General features: G+C 50.2%; 1 protein-coding gene across 3 annotated transcripts in view; it reads right to left on the reverse strand.

The window, feature by feature from the left end:
• Nucleotides 1-16,255, reverse strand: part of ASPH (aspartate beta-hydroxylase) — a 223,983-nt gene extending 207,728 nt beyond the window's left edge. For 2 of the 3 annotated variants that reach the window (XM_069731396.1, XM_069731393.1), the window contains exon 1: nucleotides 16,034-16,255. In XM_069731396.1, the coding sequence (XP_069587497.1) occupies nucleotides 16,034-16,067 (34 nt within the window). In that variant the 5' untranslated portion in view covers nucleotides 16,068-16,255. The remainder of the gene's footprint in view (nucleotides 1-16,033) is intronic. The other variant, XM_069731397.1, reaches the window with a different exon arrangement.
• Between the last annotated feature and the right edge of the window lie 263 nt (nucleotides 16,256-16,518).

Consider the following 16,518-nt stretch of genomic DNA (forward strand, 5'->3'; position numbering starts at 1 on the left):
GCACTCTAATGTCTAGGGGAAAAAAAAGACTGAAGACAGAGCTAAGAAAAAAAAAATGCTGTCAGGATTTCTTTTTTCCCTCTATTGGGAATCATTGGATGGCTCCTTGTACTGTTATGGCTGGCAATCAGGCAACACAGCGTGCAGTAATCAGCGCACATACAGAGATCTGGCAATAACCAAAAACAATAGGACGAGCTCTGAGACGTGGAATCTCTGTAGACTGCAGTACCTGATCTATCCTCACACAACTATAAGCAGCAGTGGATTGCGCCTAACAACTACCTATGCAACTCGGCACTGCCTGAGGAGCCGACTAGCCTGAAGATAGAAATACAAGCCTGACTTACCTCAGAGAAATACCCCAAAGGAATAGGCAGCCCCCCACATATAATGACTGTTAGCAAGATGAAAAGACAAACGTAGGAATGAAATAGATTCAGCAAAGTGAGGCTCGATATTCTAGACAGAGCGAGGATAGCAAAGAGAACTATGCAGTCTACAAAAAACCCTAAAACGAAAACCACGCAAAGGGGCAAAAAGACCCACCGTGCCGAACTAACAGCACGGCGGTGCACCCTTTTGCTTCTCAGAGCTTCCAGCAAAAGTTAATAGCAAGCTGGACAGAAAAAACAGAAAACAAACTAGAAGCACTTATCTAGCAGAGCAGCAGGCCCAAGGAAAGATGCAGTAGCTCAGATCCAACACTGGAACATTGACAAGGAGCAAGGAAGACAGACTCAGGTGGAGCTAAATAGCAAGGCAGCCAACGAGCTCACCAAAACACCTGAGGGAGGAAGCCCAGAGACTGCAATACCACTTGTGACCACAGAAGTGAACTCAGCCACAGAATTCACAACAGCGGCCGCTGTGACCGTGCCTCCAACCTTGACTGACATCGGCTCTACATTGCGGCTGGCTGTCAGTGAGGGCCACAGTCGCCGGCCCCGCCGCTATGCTCAGAGCGGTGACTGAACGAGCACTAGCCCCGCCCCTATGACGGAATACCCCATGCTGGCAGGGGGAATAAACATCATGTTCTCCCTGCTGCATTGACTATGCGCAGGTGCCGGGCAGCATCATAACACTGTTGACCTGCAGATTAACCCCATGACAGGTTCCATTTAATAACATTATGCGTTTGATCGCTTTGTTTCCGAAATATTAGACTTATTGACCAGAAGCACGACGCAGGCAGCGGTATAGCTCCTCCATTGTGCAGGTCACACAAATCATCTGCAGAGCTGCACAATAGCACTGTGTAATGCTACTCATTCCACCGGAGACCTGCCGGGACAGAACAACATTCTTTCTACCTCCAATATCCTGTGAACTTAGAACTAGAAGCAACCCTGCCCCTAAGAAAAAAAAGTCTACACTGAATGCCAGACGCTGCACGCTACATCACATGTGATTACACAAGTCACGCTCCAACCGTCCATGCAAGCAGCGGCTTCACACACAGCACTATTTGTTCTTGCAGAATGAAGAATTTGGAAATTAATGACGCGCTCTCAGAGTTTATCCTCATGGTATACTATAGTCATATTATATGGCACTGAGTACTTACAATTGCTCATTTTGCCTTTCTACCGAGATAATTCTCCTCTTTTCTCTGCTCTACATGGCTGTTTGGATCCTCCCCTGCAATAACATTTCTGTAACGCCGGTGGGTGTGAAGCCACTGTGCCACGGGCCGGGCTTACCCTGGGGGGGTGTGACTAAACAACAAGCTGGTTATCGCCTCTCGTGGCGAGGTTAGGCTTGGTCGCAGGTCGTCGTCGTCGCCAGGTACCACACCAGGGCAGTTCTGGGACTGCACCAGAGGGTCAGAGGCACAGGCATGAAGTACAGGAGGGTAAAAAACAAGACATGGTCAGTAGGAGAAGCAGAGAGGTCTGGAGCAGAGAGGTCAGGCAGGAGGAATACAGGCTCTGCTATTCATGGAAAGCAGCATACAGGATAACGCATAACCATGTGCTACAAGGTAGGAACCAACGTTCAGGCTGAGAGTGGCGGGTAGCGCTGCCTAATATAGGACCTGTCGGCACAGGAAAGGCTGGGAAAACTAATCTCTGCAGGACACGGCAGGGCTAAATTCCTGCACAGACCGGCCACGCCCCCCTAAGGCAAGATGGATACCACATGTACATGCGGTGGTGCTGAGGAGAGCAGGAGGAAAAACTCTGTGGAGCAGCCCGCCACGATGAGAAACCGCACGTTGAGTGGGGTGACTGAGGATGCATGCAGGTTGCCGCCATGATACGTTTGCAATGACTCATGACTTGTGCAGAGAAATTTGACCTACTGTTCCCACAGAGCTTAGAACGATTCAGCTAATCCGTTTTTAATCATGTGATCTCACAGATCGAATGGAAAAGAGAAGAATTAATGGGTAGAAAGGCAAAATGAGCAATTGTAAAAACATAGTGATATAGAATATGAAATATGACAAAGTTGGCACTCAATTTGTGATAAAAAAGGATTACCTTTTATGTGTATTAAATTTTCCAGACAATAAGGGTATGTTTCCACGTTCAGTATTTGCTGCGGATTGGACGCTGCGTACAGCCGCACTGTCCAATCCACAGTGCCCAGATGTTACCGCAGGAGGGCGGCGATCATAAGAAGATGGGAGGCACCGGACCTGCGACACCCATCGGACCGGACCACCACCGGGTCAGTATAATAAAACTGATTTTTCTTATCTTTCAGGTCGGATCGGGGGCTTATCTACAGGATTATAAAATAAGATAAGCCCCGAAAGGAGGTGGCCGCGGCTTATTTCGGCCAGACCTGGTGACAGGTACGCTTTAAACTTGACATGTTAAAAGGTAAAATATCTACCCAAGTGTCACTTACTTTCCTTCTACCCCCGCTACCATGATTTCAGGACAAAAAACATCAATACAGGACTGGTGGTCTTGCAAACTGCATCTGTTCTACAGCAGTAATGTTAGAGCAGGAGGAGCTGATCAGATTGATACATTTGTATGGGAAAAGTTTCATTCAATGAGATCCCTGATGTCTGTCTGCACACGAGTCCAGTGGGCGGTCCTATCAAGTGATTGACAGGCTTTCCTCTAGGACTGTGCATGCAGAGATAGCTGTCAGGGAATTCAATGAATAAAATACAAGTTATAGTGAACTTTTCCAACAAACCTGTAGATCATTCTGGTCAGCATCTCCTCTACACCGTGCTGCCCACAGACCAGACTGCATGGACGAAGCAGCAGGTTCCCCTCACACCTTTTAACATTTCATAAAAAAAAAAAAAAGTGATATTAATATAAGCACAATCTGTACATTGCCGATACACTGGGTTTATCCAGAATGCATGCTTCTAGCCGATTTATCTGCATGCACGGAGCATGGCACTTGTGGTTAATAATCACTGATTAATATGTATACAACCCCGAATTCACATACATGACGCACACGTCCCGTCTGATGCCAATGGTGGCTGTGTAGGAAGGATGCGTCTAATCCCTAGGATCACATGTGCACACAATGGAAATACATTAAGCAAAAATGCACAGAATATTTATATAAAATCGCCAATAGCTCACTCCATGCATTGTTAGCCAGCAAATTCAGACCAAAGACGCTACAAACACCATGCAAATATGAAATGCAAAAACCGAGCAGAAATACGGCAGCTACCAAGAGGCACAACACCAAGGCCACACAATTACCAGGCTGGTCTCTTCCTCACGGCACGCATCTTCTGACTTGAGATCAAGATCTGAATTTGAGGGACAACCCAACAAAAACAACATTAGTCTTCAGTTATAGGATTCTAGGCCTCGCATTGTGGCGTTTTGGGGATCAGCAAGAATCCACAATGTAAAAGATTTCTCTACAACGCATCTCTCACTTGAAAAAAAAAAGGTCCGAAGAGTCCAGGAGTCACCACTCGCCCGTATTGTCCCCTCTCTCACCCACATGCAACAAACGCAGTAAATGGCACATTACTTTTAACATAGTGCGGCCACCAGGGGGCAGAATGCGCAGGGACAAGTAGTACGATATGTGGATGACCAAGTCTCTTTCAGGAGGGCAAGCCCACGGTGGTTTTCAAGAAAGACCCTTCAGGACATGTTGATATAGTTTTTTTTTTTTTTAAGTTTTTGACATCTGGCAGCACTTCTGGGGCATTTAGATTTTTTTACTGCCATTTTCCAAACATTATTTTTAACTCCATTCAACAAAAACGCTGCCGAAACGCTCAAAGATGCACCGACTTACATTATAAAGTATAGAGCATCTTCAGAGCTGATCATGATCGGGTCACTTCTCTGGGAACCTGAAGTGGTTAAAATACGCACAAGAGACTGAATACAGGAACAGAAAGTCTTTTTGGCATAGAAATGCTTATGCCCATTCTTCAAGCATTTAGATATGGCTTTTTCGGTGGGTTTTGTAGTGGACTCGCCTGACACAGACATTGTGTGCACATACCCGTAGTGGTGGCCTTGTGATGAGGGAGGTAGATATAAAGGCAATGGATGAGCCCTGGATGGGTTTGGGTAAGGTATAAGACCCCCGTGCCCCCATAGGGCCGAGTTAAATAGTGGCCATTTAGTAATATGCGGGCGCAGAACGCCGGATGTGATTAAGTCTAGCATTCTCTGGTGGACCTCGGGGAGTAAAGGTTTCATGGTTGATAGACAATAATCGCAATGATTTGGAAATGTACAAATTGTAATGATCATTATTATGTATAATAGATAAAAAAGCAAGATATTGGCCTGATACGTCATGTATAAAGAACGTATAGCACCTATTATTGAGAGAACATGGTCAGATAAGGTGTTATCTTGGCATGCTCACCTGCTAACCGAGTAACTTTGGCGTGCCCGAAAAATATGTTTGAGTCCCCGCAGCTGAACGTCTCACAGCTCTTCGACAGCCACAATACATGCAAGGATTACCTAACAATCAGGCAATCCCTACATGTGTCTCTGCTGTCGAACAGCAGCGGGGACTCAAAATTATTTTTTGAGGCACACCAGACGAGCATGCTTAGATAACACCTTATCCCGGCACGTTCGCTCATCACTAATAGCAAGTTCTGCCGCTGTATGACATCCTATTATATAGGTGTTTTCCCCCAATAGAGGACTTGTCACAAGACAGACTATGAGTGCCCATCATGGTGTCAGGCAGGAATCTTCTATTCCATGTGGAGGCGCTGCAGAGCCCCACAGGATACTTTGGGGGCTGCATTACGGCACCATACAATACAGGGGGATAAAGAGCAGCAATGTCAGATACTGATCAGGCTGATAGCATTCATTGCCAAACTAATCAGGACGATCAGAAGAATTCATCTGGAAGCAGGGGCAGCCTCAACCAGAATGACTCATTACTGTCAACTGCAGCAAGTCCTACAGATGACAGCCATGGGAACCATTACTTATGCTCATTAGTAGTTTTCTTTTTCGGAATTATGCAAAATGATCCATTAAACACCTGTGATGTTATTAAAAAAGACCACCTATTAAGGATAGGGCTACATGGCGACAGCAAATCTCAGAGCAACCAAAAACAGTTGTGCAACTTGTTGTCGCGAGACCATTTTACAGCTGTGATTTTGCTGTACTGAAAAAAAATAAAAAAAGGCCAAATCAAAGATATGTTGCGAATTCCATGGCAAGCGAGTCGCGTGCAACTTGCAACAGAAAATGAAACACTTGGAAACATTTGTGACTTGGTGTTGCTGCAGGTCGCAGGGTTGCAGGAGGTGACAGGTCGCCGTGCGACACCATAGGAAATCATCAGATGCAATGTCACCATGGGAAATCATCAAATGCAACGTCACCATAGGAAATCATCAGATGCAACGTCACCATGGGAAATCATCAGATGCAACGTCACCATAGGAAATCATCAGATGCAACGTCACCATGGGAAATCATCAGATGCAACGTCACCATGGGAAATCATCAGATGCAACGTCACCATGGGAAATCATCAGATGCAACGTCACCATGGGAAATCATCAGATGCAACGTCACCATAGGAAATCATCAGATGCAACGTCACCATAGGAAATCATCAGATGCAACGTCACCATGGGAAATCATCAGATGCAACGTCACCATGGGAAATCATCAGATGCAACGTCACCATAGGAAATCATCAGATGCAACGTCACCATGGGAAATCATCAAATGCAACGTCACCATGGGAAATCATCAGATGCAACGTCACCATGGGAAATCATCAGATGCAACGTCACCATGGGAAATCATCAGATGCAACGTCACCATGGGAAATCATCAAATGCAACGTCACCATGGGAAATCATCAAATGCAACGTCACCATGGGAAATCATCAAATGCAACGTCACCATGGGAAATCATCAGATGCAACGTCACCATGGGAAATCATCAGATGCAACGTCACCATGGGAAATCATCAGATGCAACGTCACCATGGGAAATCATCAAATGCAACGTCACCATGGGAAATCATCAAATGCAACGTCACCATGGGAAATCATCAAATGCAACGTTACCATGGGAAATCATCAAATGCAACGTCACCATGGGAAATCATCAGATGCAATGTCACCATAGGAAGTCAGATGCAACGTCACCATGGGAAATCATCAGACGCAACGTCACCATGGGAAATCATCAGATGCAATGTCCCCATAGGAAATCATCAGATGCAATGTCACCATAGGAAATCATCAGATGCAACGTCACCATAGGAAATCAGACGCAACGTCACCATGGGAAATCATCAGATGCAACGTCACCATAGGAAATCAGACGCAACGTCACCATAGGAAATCATCAGATGCAATGTCGCCATGTGATACTGTGACGAGGGTCATGTGACACGTCGCCTTAGGATAATTACTTAGACGATCCATGGTGTGTAAACACTCTCCTAGGACTGATACTCAGACATCTACAACAATCACCAATATCTATAAACAAAACATCAGCAAAAAATACCAAAGATAAATGCTGGCGACTCAAATCATAATCATATATAAAGGAGAACTAAGAGTCCAAAAATAGCCAAAATTACGTATGTTCAATCATAAACTATATTTATTGATAATTTATACAACTGTACAACAACATTAACATTTAAAAACGTACCACTTATGTAATATTATGTGATAATTCCGTGGATACATCAAAAAAACAAAGATCATAGATCAGAACTCTGCCCGGTATACCTATAGGTAACATGCAGCTAATGTGCTATAATAGCAAGTGCTGAGCTACTGATTGGCCATGGCATTCAGACTGTCCATCAGAGTAAATGTGTGCAATGACAGAGAATGTTTAATAACAGCTATGCCACCCGGCCGATCATGCGCTCAAGATGGTAACATTAAAACAGTACAATCCAGGTTGTATTACCCATAGTAGATGTGGCAGGTCCTGTCCTGGTCCTTGTGTGGCTACCCCAACGCGCGTTTCGCGTATGGTGAATACCGCTTCCTCAGGAAGACGCGAAACGCGCGTTGGGGTAGCCACACAAGGACCAGGACAGGACCTGCCACATCTACTATGGGTAATACAACCTGGATTGTACTGTTTTAATGTTACCATCTTGAGCGCATGATCGGCAGGGTGGCATAGCTGTTATTAAACATTCTCTGTCATTGCACACATTTTCTCTGATGGACAGTCTGAATGCCATGGCCAATCAGTAGCTCAGCACTTGCTATTATAGCACATTAGCTGCATGTTACCTATAGGTATACCGGGCAGAGTTCTGATCTATGATCTTTGTTTTTTTGATGTATCCACGGAATTATCACATAATATTACATAAGTGGTACGTTTTTAAATGTTAATGTTGTTGTACAGTTGTATAAATTATCAATAAATATAGTTTATGATTGAACATACGTAATCACCAATATCTGTCCGATTAAACGGCCCATGACGGGCATTCTCAGTCCATTACTATTGGAAGCTTGATTCTCCTGCTGAATTATGCTTCCAGAATGGAATCAATTGGAGAATTCTTTGTGGATCAGTGCAAATTGCAAAATTCTCCAGAATGCAGACCCCCGTCACCCTGAATAAAGACCCCAAAATACATTTCAGAGGGACCAACCGACCACCGAGAAGGGGAATCAGAGTTTGAACACCCGATCCATTGTTTTCAGGACAGAGCTGTCACTTCTGGTGTCTGGCAGCAGTTCTCTCCTCTCTACTGAAAACACACATCAGCCAGGAAATGGAGAGAAAGCAGTCAGCTGAAAGATCATTTGACAGACAGTGATCTCTTGTGTATGACCTGCCTAAGGGTTCGCTCACATCTGCCTATATAAATGCAGCTGAGAAAAGTTGAAGAGTGTCATGCGTTTTTTTCTCACCTAGCATCCGTATGCAATGTGTTTTTAACATCAGCTTTTACGTTCAGTAATTCTCTATTATTTCAAGCTAGTTATCTAATTAAATTCAAACAATCTTAAGAACAGATATAGATATATACCAGTGAGATATAGAATTAATGCTTTGCCTGTGTAGTTTTCTGTACTTTTATTTAGCTAATAAATGAAAAAAATTGAGTGGGGCCCCCCTTAGCCAGCTAAGGGAAAGACGACAGCTTAGAGCTGCTCTTAATAGCCTGGGAAGGGGGCAATAAATATGGAGCTTCCCAGGCTATTAATATCAGCTCACAGGAGTCTGCTTATAGCCTTTAGGCTATGTGAGCATGTTGAGTAACCTCTTGGCAGCAAAAATGCTGCGGAAAATTCCACTGTTTTTAGTGCTTTTTTTTCCCTGTGCATTCAGTGTATCAAAAACGAAGGCAATAACGCACAAAGAATTGACATGCTGTGGATTTAAACGCACAGCAAATCCTGAAGGGAAAAATGCTGATCACTTGCACAGCACTTCAGGATTCCATAGCATTTTTGAGCCAATTTCACGAAGGAAAAAGACGCATCGTGTGCACACAGACTTAATGGTTATTAAAAAGGGAGAGCAAAAAAAAAAAAAAATGTGTTGCCCCCTCCTATTTTTAATAACCAGCAGAGGCTAAGCAAACAGCCGTAGGCTGATATTAATAGGCTGGGAAAGGCCCATGGATATTGGCCCCCTTCTAGACTAAATAACACCAGCCCTCAGCTGCCCCAGAAATGGCTCATACATTAGCTGCGCCAATTCTGACACCTAGCCTCGGCTCTCCCCAATTGCCCTGGAGCATCAGTAATTGGGGTAATAGTTTTGGGGTTCATGGAGGCCATTTAATGTCCGCTGACATCAAGTCCAGGGGTTAGTAATGGAGAGGAGTCGATTAGACACACTCTTTACTAACCGCGTAGTCAAAAGCAATAAAACACACACAGAAAAGTCCTAATTGTAAAAAGCGCTCCCCGACCCTCTTTTACCCATTTATTACTTTAAAAAGAATAGAATAATCCAAGAGGTCCCACAACGATGCCAAACTCTGCTTCATCCAAATGCTGTGATGAGCGGTGACATCAGTAATGTGACGGCTCACCACGTCAGCCCAAACACAGTGACAGTAGCGTGTGAATCCGGGTGCTGTGACGAGCGCGCTGATGTCAGTAAGGTTATCGCAGTTCACAGCTGATGAACTGCGGTCACTTTACTGACGTCAGCAGCTCGAAGTGAGAAATAGAAAGTTAGTTACGGTAATTGAATTTTTGAAGCATTTTTGGTGAATAAAACTTTCAACGAAAAATGATGACACAATTGACATGCTGCATATTTCGAAAACGCTGCAGTTGTCAAATTCAGGGAAAAAAAAAAAACATTGAGAATGTGATGCATGAGATTTCCGAAATCTCATAGCTTTTGCTTGCACTGTAAAAAGCAGTTTTAATTTGCTTAAAAAAAAAACAGTTAAAAAAATGTGAACATAGCCTTAGAAAGCAGGGCGGAGGAGGCGGAGGTTTGGCTTACTGACTCCACAGCCCTTTTAGAAAGCCCATGAAATTCCCACAGTTCTGTACAGAAAAGCAGGTTTGGGTAGGGGCTCATACAGACACCCGGGAATCTTAGTCTGATCACAGACTGGCCAAGAAGACAGCTTCATAAGATTCTATGAGGCCGTCACGCTCGAGTCAGGAGGCCCATGGTCAGACCGTGCATCATCATCTGTGATCGGATGAAGATCCACCATTGTCTGCACAAGATCTAATGCTACAGGGAAACTTTAGGTAAAAGTACCAGATCTCAGCTAAGTACGAGGATTTTTTTTTCTAGTCTTGGGTATTGGTGCCAAAATGGGCAGTGAAGTCCCGCTTATGTAACTCAGAGGAGGAATGTCCTATGTTCTTTTCCAGCCAGGATTCGGCTGACTCAGCTCTTGCACATGGCTGCGATGCTTTGTGATGCACTGAACCACACATCACTACATTACTGCCACATTACTGAGCCCAGCTTTCATTACCGGAGATTGGACAACCACTAATGCCGTCATGTAAACCTAGAAGGAATACACCGGAGTGATATGACATGGCCTTCTGCCATATGAAATAAAGCCATCACCAAACGCACAGATGTTAGAAAGGCAGCAGGAATCATTGCGGACCACATGGCCCAGAAGCGTCAAAAAATATTAATGCATAGGAGGTCGGCCCAAAAATGTAACGATGGCTAGCGATCGTCCTAGATGAAAAATATCATGCCCGTGGCAAGCTTTGGCCGAGGCGGCAAAGATTTGTCAGGCGACAGGCAGAGTTCAGTGACACAGAATCTAATTAGTGTAAATTTGGTAACGATATGTGATGTGACCAAAATATGACGGTCACCAAAAATCCAAAGGATATTTGACTGCAAGTGACGAGCGCTGGGAACCGCATCCATCTGAACAACAGCGCCATGTCGGACCATCAGTCTGTGGAAAGGCGGCTGCGCGGAGGTCTCCATGGCTAATAGCAGAGAGGTTGAGAAGCCATCCTTGACGATGGTGGGATGGCTTTTGCGCTATTTTTGATCAAAAAGTTACTAAGAACCCAGAGATTTGAGGTGTGCGGCGATCGCACGGGAACGCTAAATTTTGTGTTCCCGTGCGGTCGCCGCACACCTCAAATTGCCGCATGAGGACACATCCGCACACAACGCATGTCCCTGCGTACCCAATGTTAAACATAGGTACGCAGGGGAACGCAGGCGGCAGTAGGCAGAGCGTAGGCGAAGGAAGCACGCTGCCATCCGCAGCGCAAGTGTGAAACCAGCCTTAGACAGTAAAAAACTGACAGCACGCAGGTAATACAAAGATGGCTAATGTTCCCCCAAAGACACATTGCAACACTAGATGCACACAACCATGGCCACGTGAACAGCCCCATAGACTATAAAGGGCACGTGTTCTGTACGTGAAACGCTGACGTCTGAATGAAGCTTAACAGGAAAATAAGTCAATGGGATCCATCAGCAGAAAGGTGCAGCTTTCCTGTGCAGATTAGAAGACGGCACGGTCAGAGGTCAGAGATGGAAACTGATAACAAGTGGATAAAGGGTGAAGACCTTAACTACGGTGCAGACACGTGAACCATCATCGCTTATAAACTGCAATCACCTCGCCTTGTTAACGTGTAACTAGAAAGAATGTGATAGATATCAGGAAGGAGCGGGACTCTGCATCCGTCCATCCTCGGCCTGTCACCCCCAGTGTCCTCAGTCACTGCAACATCTGGATCACAGCTTAGTGCTACCAGCTCCACCACATAGCAGGGAGGAGGGTCTGCATCCCCCATAACCCCTCCTCCGCAATCTCCATAGACCCTCTTACAAAGTGACACGTGAGCAAGACTGGAGAGCCACATGGAAAGGATTTTCTCTCCACCTGGAGACACAGCAGTTCATTCATTCTTCATTTCCTGACATCTTATGAAGGCTGGTCATAGTGCCTGCTTATTTTACACGTCTTGCATGCCTGGAAACAATTGAGCTACTGGGTCTGTTCCACTCAACGGGAGGACCTCAGGAGGCCGACCCAGCGGCCAGACCCGGAGGACCGCAGGAGGCCGACCCAGCGGCCAGACCCGGAGGACCGCAGGAGGCCGACCCAGCGGCCAGACCCGGAGGATCGCAGGAGGCCGACCCGGAGGATCGCAGGAGGCCGACCCAGCGGATCGCAGGAGGCCGACCCAGCGGATCGCAGGAGGCCGACCCAGCGGCCAGACCCGGAGGACCGCAGGAGGCCGACCCAGCGGCCAGACCTGAAGGACCGCAGAAGGCTGGCTCAGCGGCCAGACCCGGAGGATTGCAGGAGGCCGACTCAGCAGCCAGACCCGGAGGATTGCAGGAGGCCGACCCAGCGGCCAGACCCGGAGAACCGCAGGAGGCCGACTCAGCGGCCAGAGCTTCCAAAGCGATCAATAAAAAAAGAAAAACCAAGACACCAAGATTTAGGAGTCAGATGCCAATGTCTATTCACAGTGACTGCTGGGAGTTGTCCTGCAATCATTAATCTGAGATCACTGTTCTGCAAATTCCTGATGTCCTTTCACTTAGTAACAACGATCACCGCCCCAAAGGCAGCTCAGCTAGAAATGTTGTAGTCAGGACCGGCTGAACTCAGCTTCTTGTGACATCAAAAAAGGTGCAGAAGAAAGTCACAACTCACTGAAAGCCCCGACAGTCAGGGGTATGACTGTAGAGGATGCAGGGATAGTCACATCTGAGCCTAAAAAAGTCCCATATGAGAAGACCAACACTATTTAAGACCCATGATATCAGAGGTTGGACATTTTGCATTGTGGACCACGAGCTTCAAGTTACACCTCTGATGGCAAGGGTGTAGTTATAGTAGGTAGGTACAGGGGGGTGGGGGGGTTGAGGTGACATGTGGGTCCTGAAGCAGAAAAGGTCCCATATGAGAAGAAGATCAATACTATTAAAGACCTATGATACCTGCAGTTGAAAATCTAGCATGAGATTGGTTCACAGAGCAAAAATTAGACTGATCCCCACCTACTGACAAAAACCAACAACAGTGGCACAAGCACCAGGAATCTGAGGTGGGGTTAGGGGCGGCATCTATCGGAGCTCACAGATAGCAGAAAAATGCCATCTTGTGACTCCCAGGTGGGCCCTCACCCTCTGGGCCCTATAGCAGCTGCTACAGTTACACCAGTGACATTTACAATGCGACTCATTCATTTCCAACAGGCAATCACAGAGGAGCATGCAACCTAAGAAATTGTGGCGGGCGACCTGGGAACGGGTGAGCGATCTGGCACGCTGGCAACCTGGGAACGGTCCGAGAGATGTGGGTACGCGGGCGGCCTGGGAACGGGCGAGAGATCTGGCACGCGGGCAGCCTGGGAACGGGCGAGAGATCTGGCACGCGGGCGGCTTGGGAACGAGCGAGAGATCTGGCACGCGGGCGGCTTGGGAACGAGCGAGAGATCTGGCACGCGGGCGGCTTGGGAACGGGCGAGAGATCTGGCACGCGGGCGACCTGGGAACGGGCGAGAGATCTGGCACGCAGGCGGCCTGGGGACGGGCGAGAGATCTGGCACGCGGGTGACCTGGGGACGGGCGAGAGATCTGGCACGCGGGTGACCTGGGGACGGGCGAGAGATCTGGCACGCGGGCGACCTGGGAACGGGCGAGAGATCTGGCACGCAGGCGGCCTGGGGACGGGCGAGAGATCTGGCACGCGGGTGACCTGGGGACGGGCGAGAGATCTGGCACGCGGGCGACCTGGGGACGGGCAAGAGATCTGGCACGAGATCTGGCACGCGGGTGACCTGGGAACGGGCGAGAGATCTGGCACGCGGGCGGCTTGGGAACGAGCGAGAGATCTGGCACGCGGGCGGCTTGGGAACGAGCGAGAGATCTGGCACGCGGGCGGCTTGGGAACGAGCGAGAGATCTGGCACGCGGGCGGCTTGGGAACGGGCGAGAGATCTGGCACGCAGGCGACCTGGGAACGGGCGAGAGATCTGGCACGCGGGCGACCTGGGAACGGGCGAGAGATCTGGCACGCAGGCGGCCTGGGGACGGGCGAGAGATCTGGCACGCGGGCGACCTGGGGACGGGCGAGAGATCTGGCACGCGGGCGACCTGGGGACGGGCAAGAGATCTGGCACGAGATCTGGCACGCGGGTGACCTGGGAACGGGCGAGAGATCTGGCACGCGGGCGACCTGGGAACAAGCGAGATATCTGGCACGCGGGCGACGGGCAAGAGATCTGGCACGCGGGCGACCTGGGGACGGGCGCGAGATCTGGCACGCGGGCGACCTGGGCACGGGCGAGAGATCTGGCACGCAGGCGACCTGGGCACGGGCGAGAGATCTGGCACGCGGGCGACCTGGGCACGGGCGAGAGATCTGGCACGCGGGCGAGAGATCTGGCACGCGGGCGACCTGGGCACGGGCGAGAGATCTGGCACGCGGGCGACCTGGGCACGGGCGAGAGATCTGGCACGCGGGCGACCTGGGCACGGGCGAGAGATCTGGCACGCGGGCGACCTGGGCACGGGCGAGAGATCTGGCACGCGGGCGACCTGGGCACGGGCGAGAGATCTGGCACGCGGGCGACCTGGGCACGGGCGAGAGATCTGGCACGCGGGCGACCTGGGCACGGGCGAGAGATCTGGCACGCGGGCGACCTGGGCACGGGCGAGAGATCTGGCACGCGGGCGACCTGGGCACGGGCGAGAGATCTGGCACGCGGGCGACCTGGGCACGGGCGAGAGATCTGGCACGCGGGCGACCTGGGCACGGGCGAGAGATCTGGCACGCGGGCGACCTGGGCACGGGCGAGAGATCTGGCACGCGGGCGACCTGGGCACGGGCGAGAGATCTGGCACGCGGGCGACCTGGGCACGGGGGAGAGATCTGACATGCGGGCGACCTGGGCACGGGCGAGAGATCTGGCACGTGGGCGACAGATCTGGCATGCGGGCGACCTGGGCACGGGCGAGAGATCTGGCATGCGGGCGACCTGGGAACGGGGGAGAGATCTGGCATGCGGGCGACCTGGGCACGGGCGAGAGATCTGGCACGCGGGCGACCTGGGCACGGGGGAGAGATCTGGCATGCGGGCGACCTGGGAACAGGGGAGAGATCTGGCATGCGGGCGACCTGGGCACGGGGGAGAGATCTGACATGCGGGCGACCTGGGCACGGGCGAGAGATCTGGCACGTGGGCGACAGATCTGGCATGCGGGCGACCTGGGCACGGGCGAGAGATCTGGCATGCGGGCGACCTGGGAACAGGGGAGAGATCTGGCATGCGGGCGACCTGGGCACGGGCGAGAGATCTGGCACGCGGGCGACCTGGGCACGGGGGAGAGATCTGACATGCGGGCGACCTGGGCACGGGCGAGAGATCTGACACACGGGCGACCTGGGCACGGGTGAGAGATCTGACATGCGGGCGACCTGGGCACGGGTGAGAGATCTGACATGCGGGCGACCTGGGCACGGGCGAGAGATCTGGCACGTGGGCGACAGATCTGGCATGCGGGCGACCTGGGCACGGGCGAGAGATCTGGCATGCGGGCGACCTGGGAACAGGGGAGAGATCTGGCATGCGGGCGACCTGGGCACGGGCGAGAGATCTGGCATGCGGGCGACCTGGGCACGGGCGAGAGATCTGGCATGCGGGCGACCTGGGAACAGGGGAGAGATCTGGCACGCGGGCGACCTGGGCACGGGGGAGAGATCTGACATGCGGGCGACCTGGGAACGGGGGAGAGATCTGACATGCGGGCGACCTGGGCACGGGTGAGAGATCTGACATGCGGGCGACCTGGGCACGGGTGAGAGATCTGGCATGCGGGCGAGCAGTCCCAGACATGACCCCACACTACAGGTTTATGGGGACGATAACCTATAACTGCTCCAAGATTGCACGGAGAAGCTGCTGCCATCGCCTGATACCGAGGACACCGGCACCGCTCCGCCAGCATCACCCATGTGGCTCAGTCAGTGAGACGGGAGAACTACTCTTCCCATCATGCCCTGCTGCACACAACATCATGGAGATTTTGCTGTTGCCAAAAATCAGAACATTCCACTGCCAGGTCAAAGTTCAGCCCCGAGCACTGGGAACACTGACCTTTCCTCACTGGTTTGCTTCTCTTTGGAGCCATGATTGTTGTTGTGGGTATTAGAGGTAAATGGAAGAGCAGGAAATGAAAGAAAGCAGAAACCGCGTCGTCCCTCCGGGAAGTGATGAAGTGACAGTCACCGTCTTCCGTTCACCTGGACCGAGCCTGAGCCACGCTTTGTTACGTGACCACACACCTCCCCGTTCTCCGTTTCGCGAGACACGCCCAATTTCGTGACTGGCAGCAGATGTGGGCCAATAGCAGTCACAAATAGGCGTGGTTTCATCCATGACCACGCCCCCGGGAAGAGACCATTCCCTTAGCCCTGACCCCAATAAAGCACAATAGTGGGCGTGGCCTGCCCCGGAGCTGGGATTTCTCTTGCGTTCCAGGAGTATTGAACGTGGCAACATGGAAGCGGCGCAGTTCTCGCGAGGTTTCGGGAGTAAATCAGAGACGTTCGCGCCTCCGTGTCCACTGTCCACTGTGCAGT

Source organism: Ranitomeya imitator, chromosome 6 (assembly GCF_032444005.1).
Source record: "Ranitomeya imitator isolate aRanImi1 chromosome 6, aRanImi1.pri, whole genome shotgun sequence".
Lineage (NCBI taxonomy): Eukaryota > Metazoa > Chordata > Amphibia > Anura > Dendrobatidae > Ranitomeya > Ranitomeya imitator.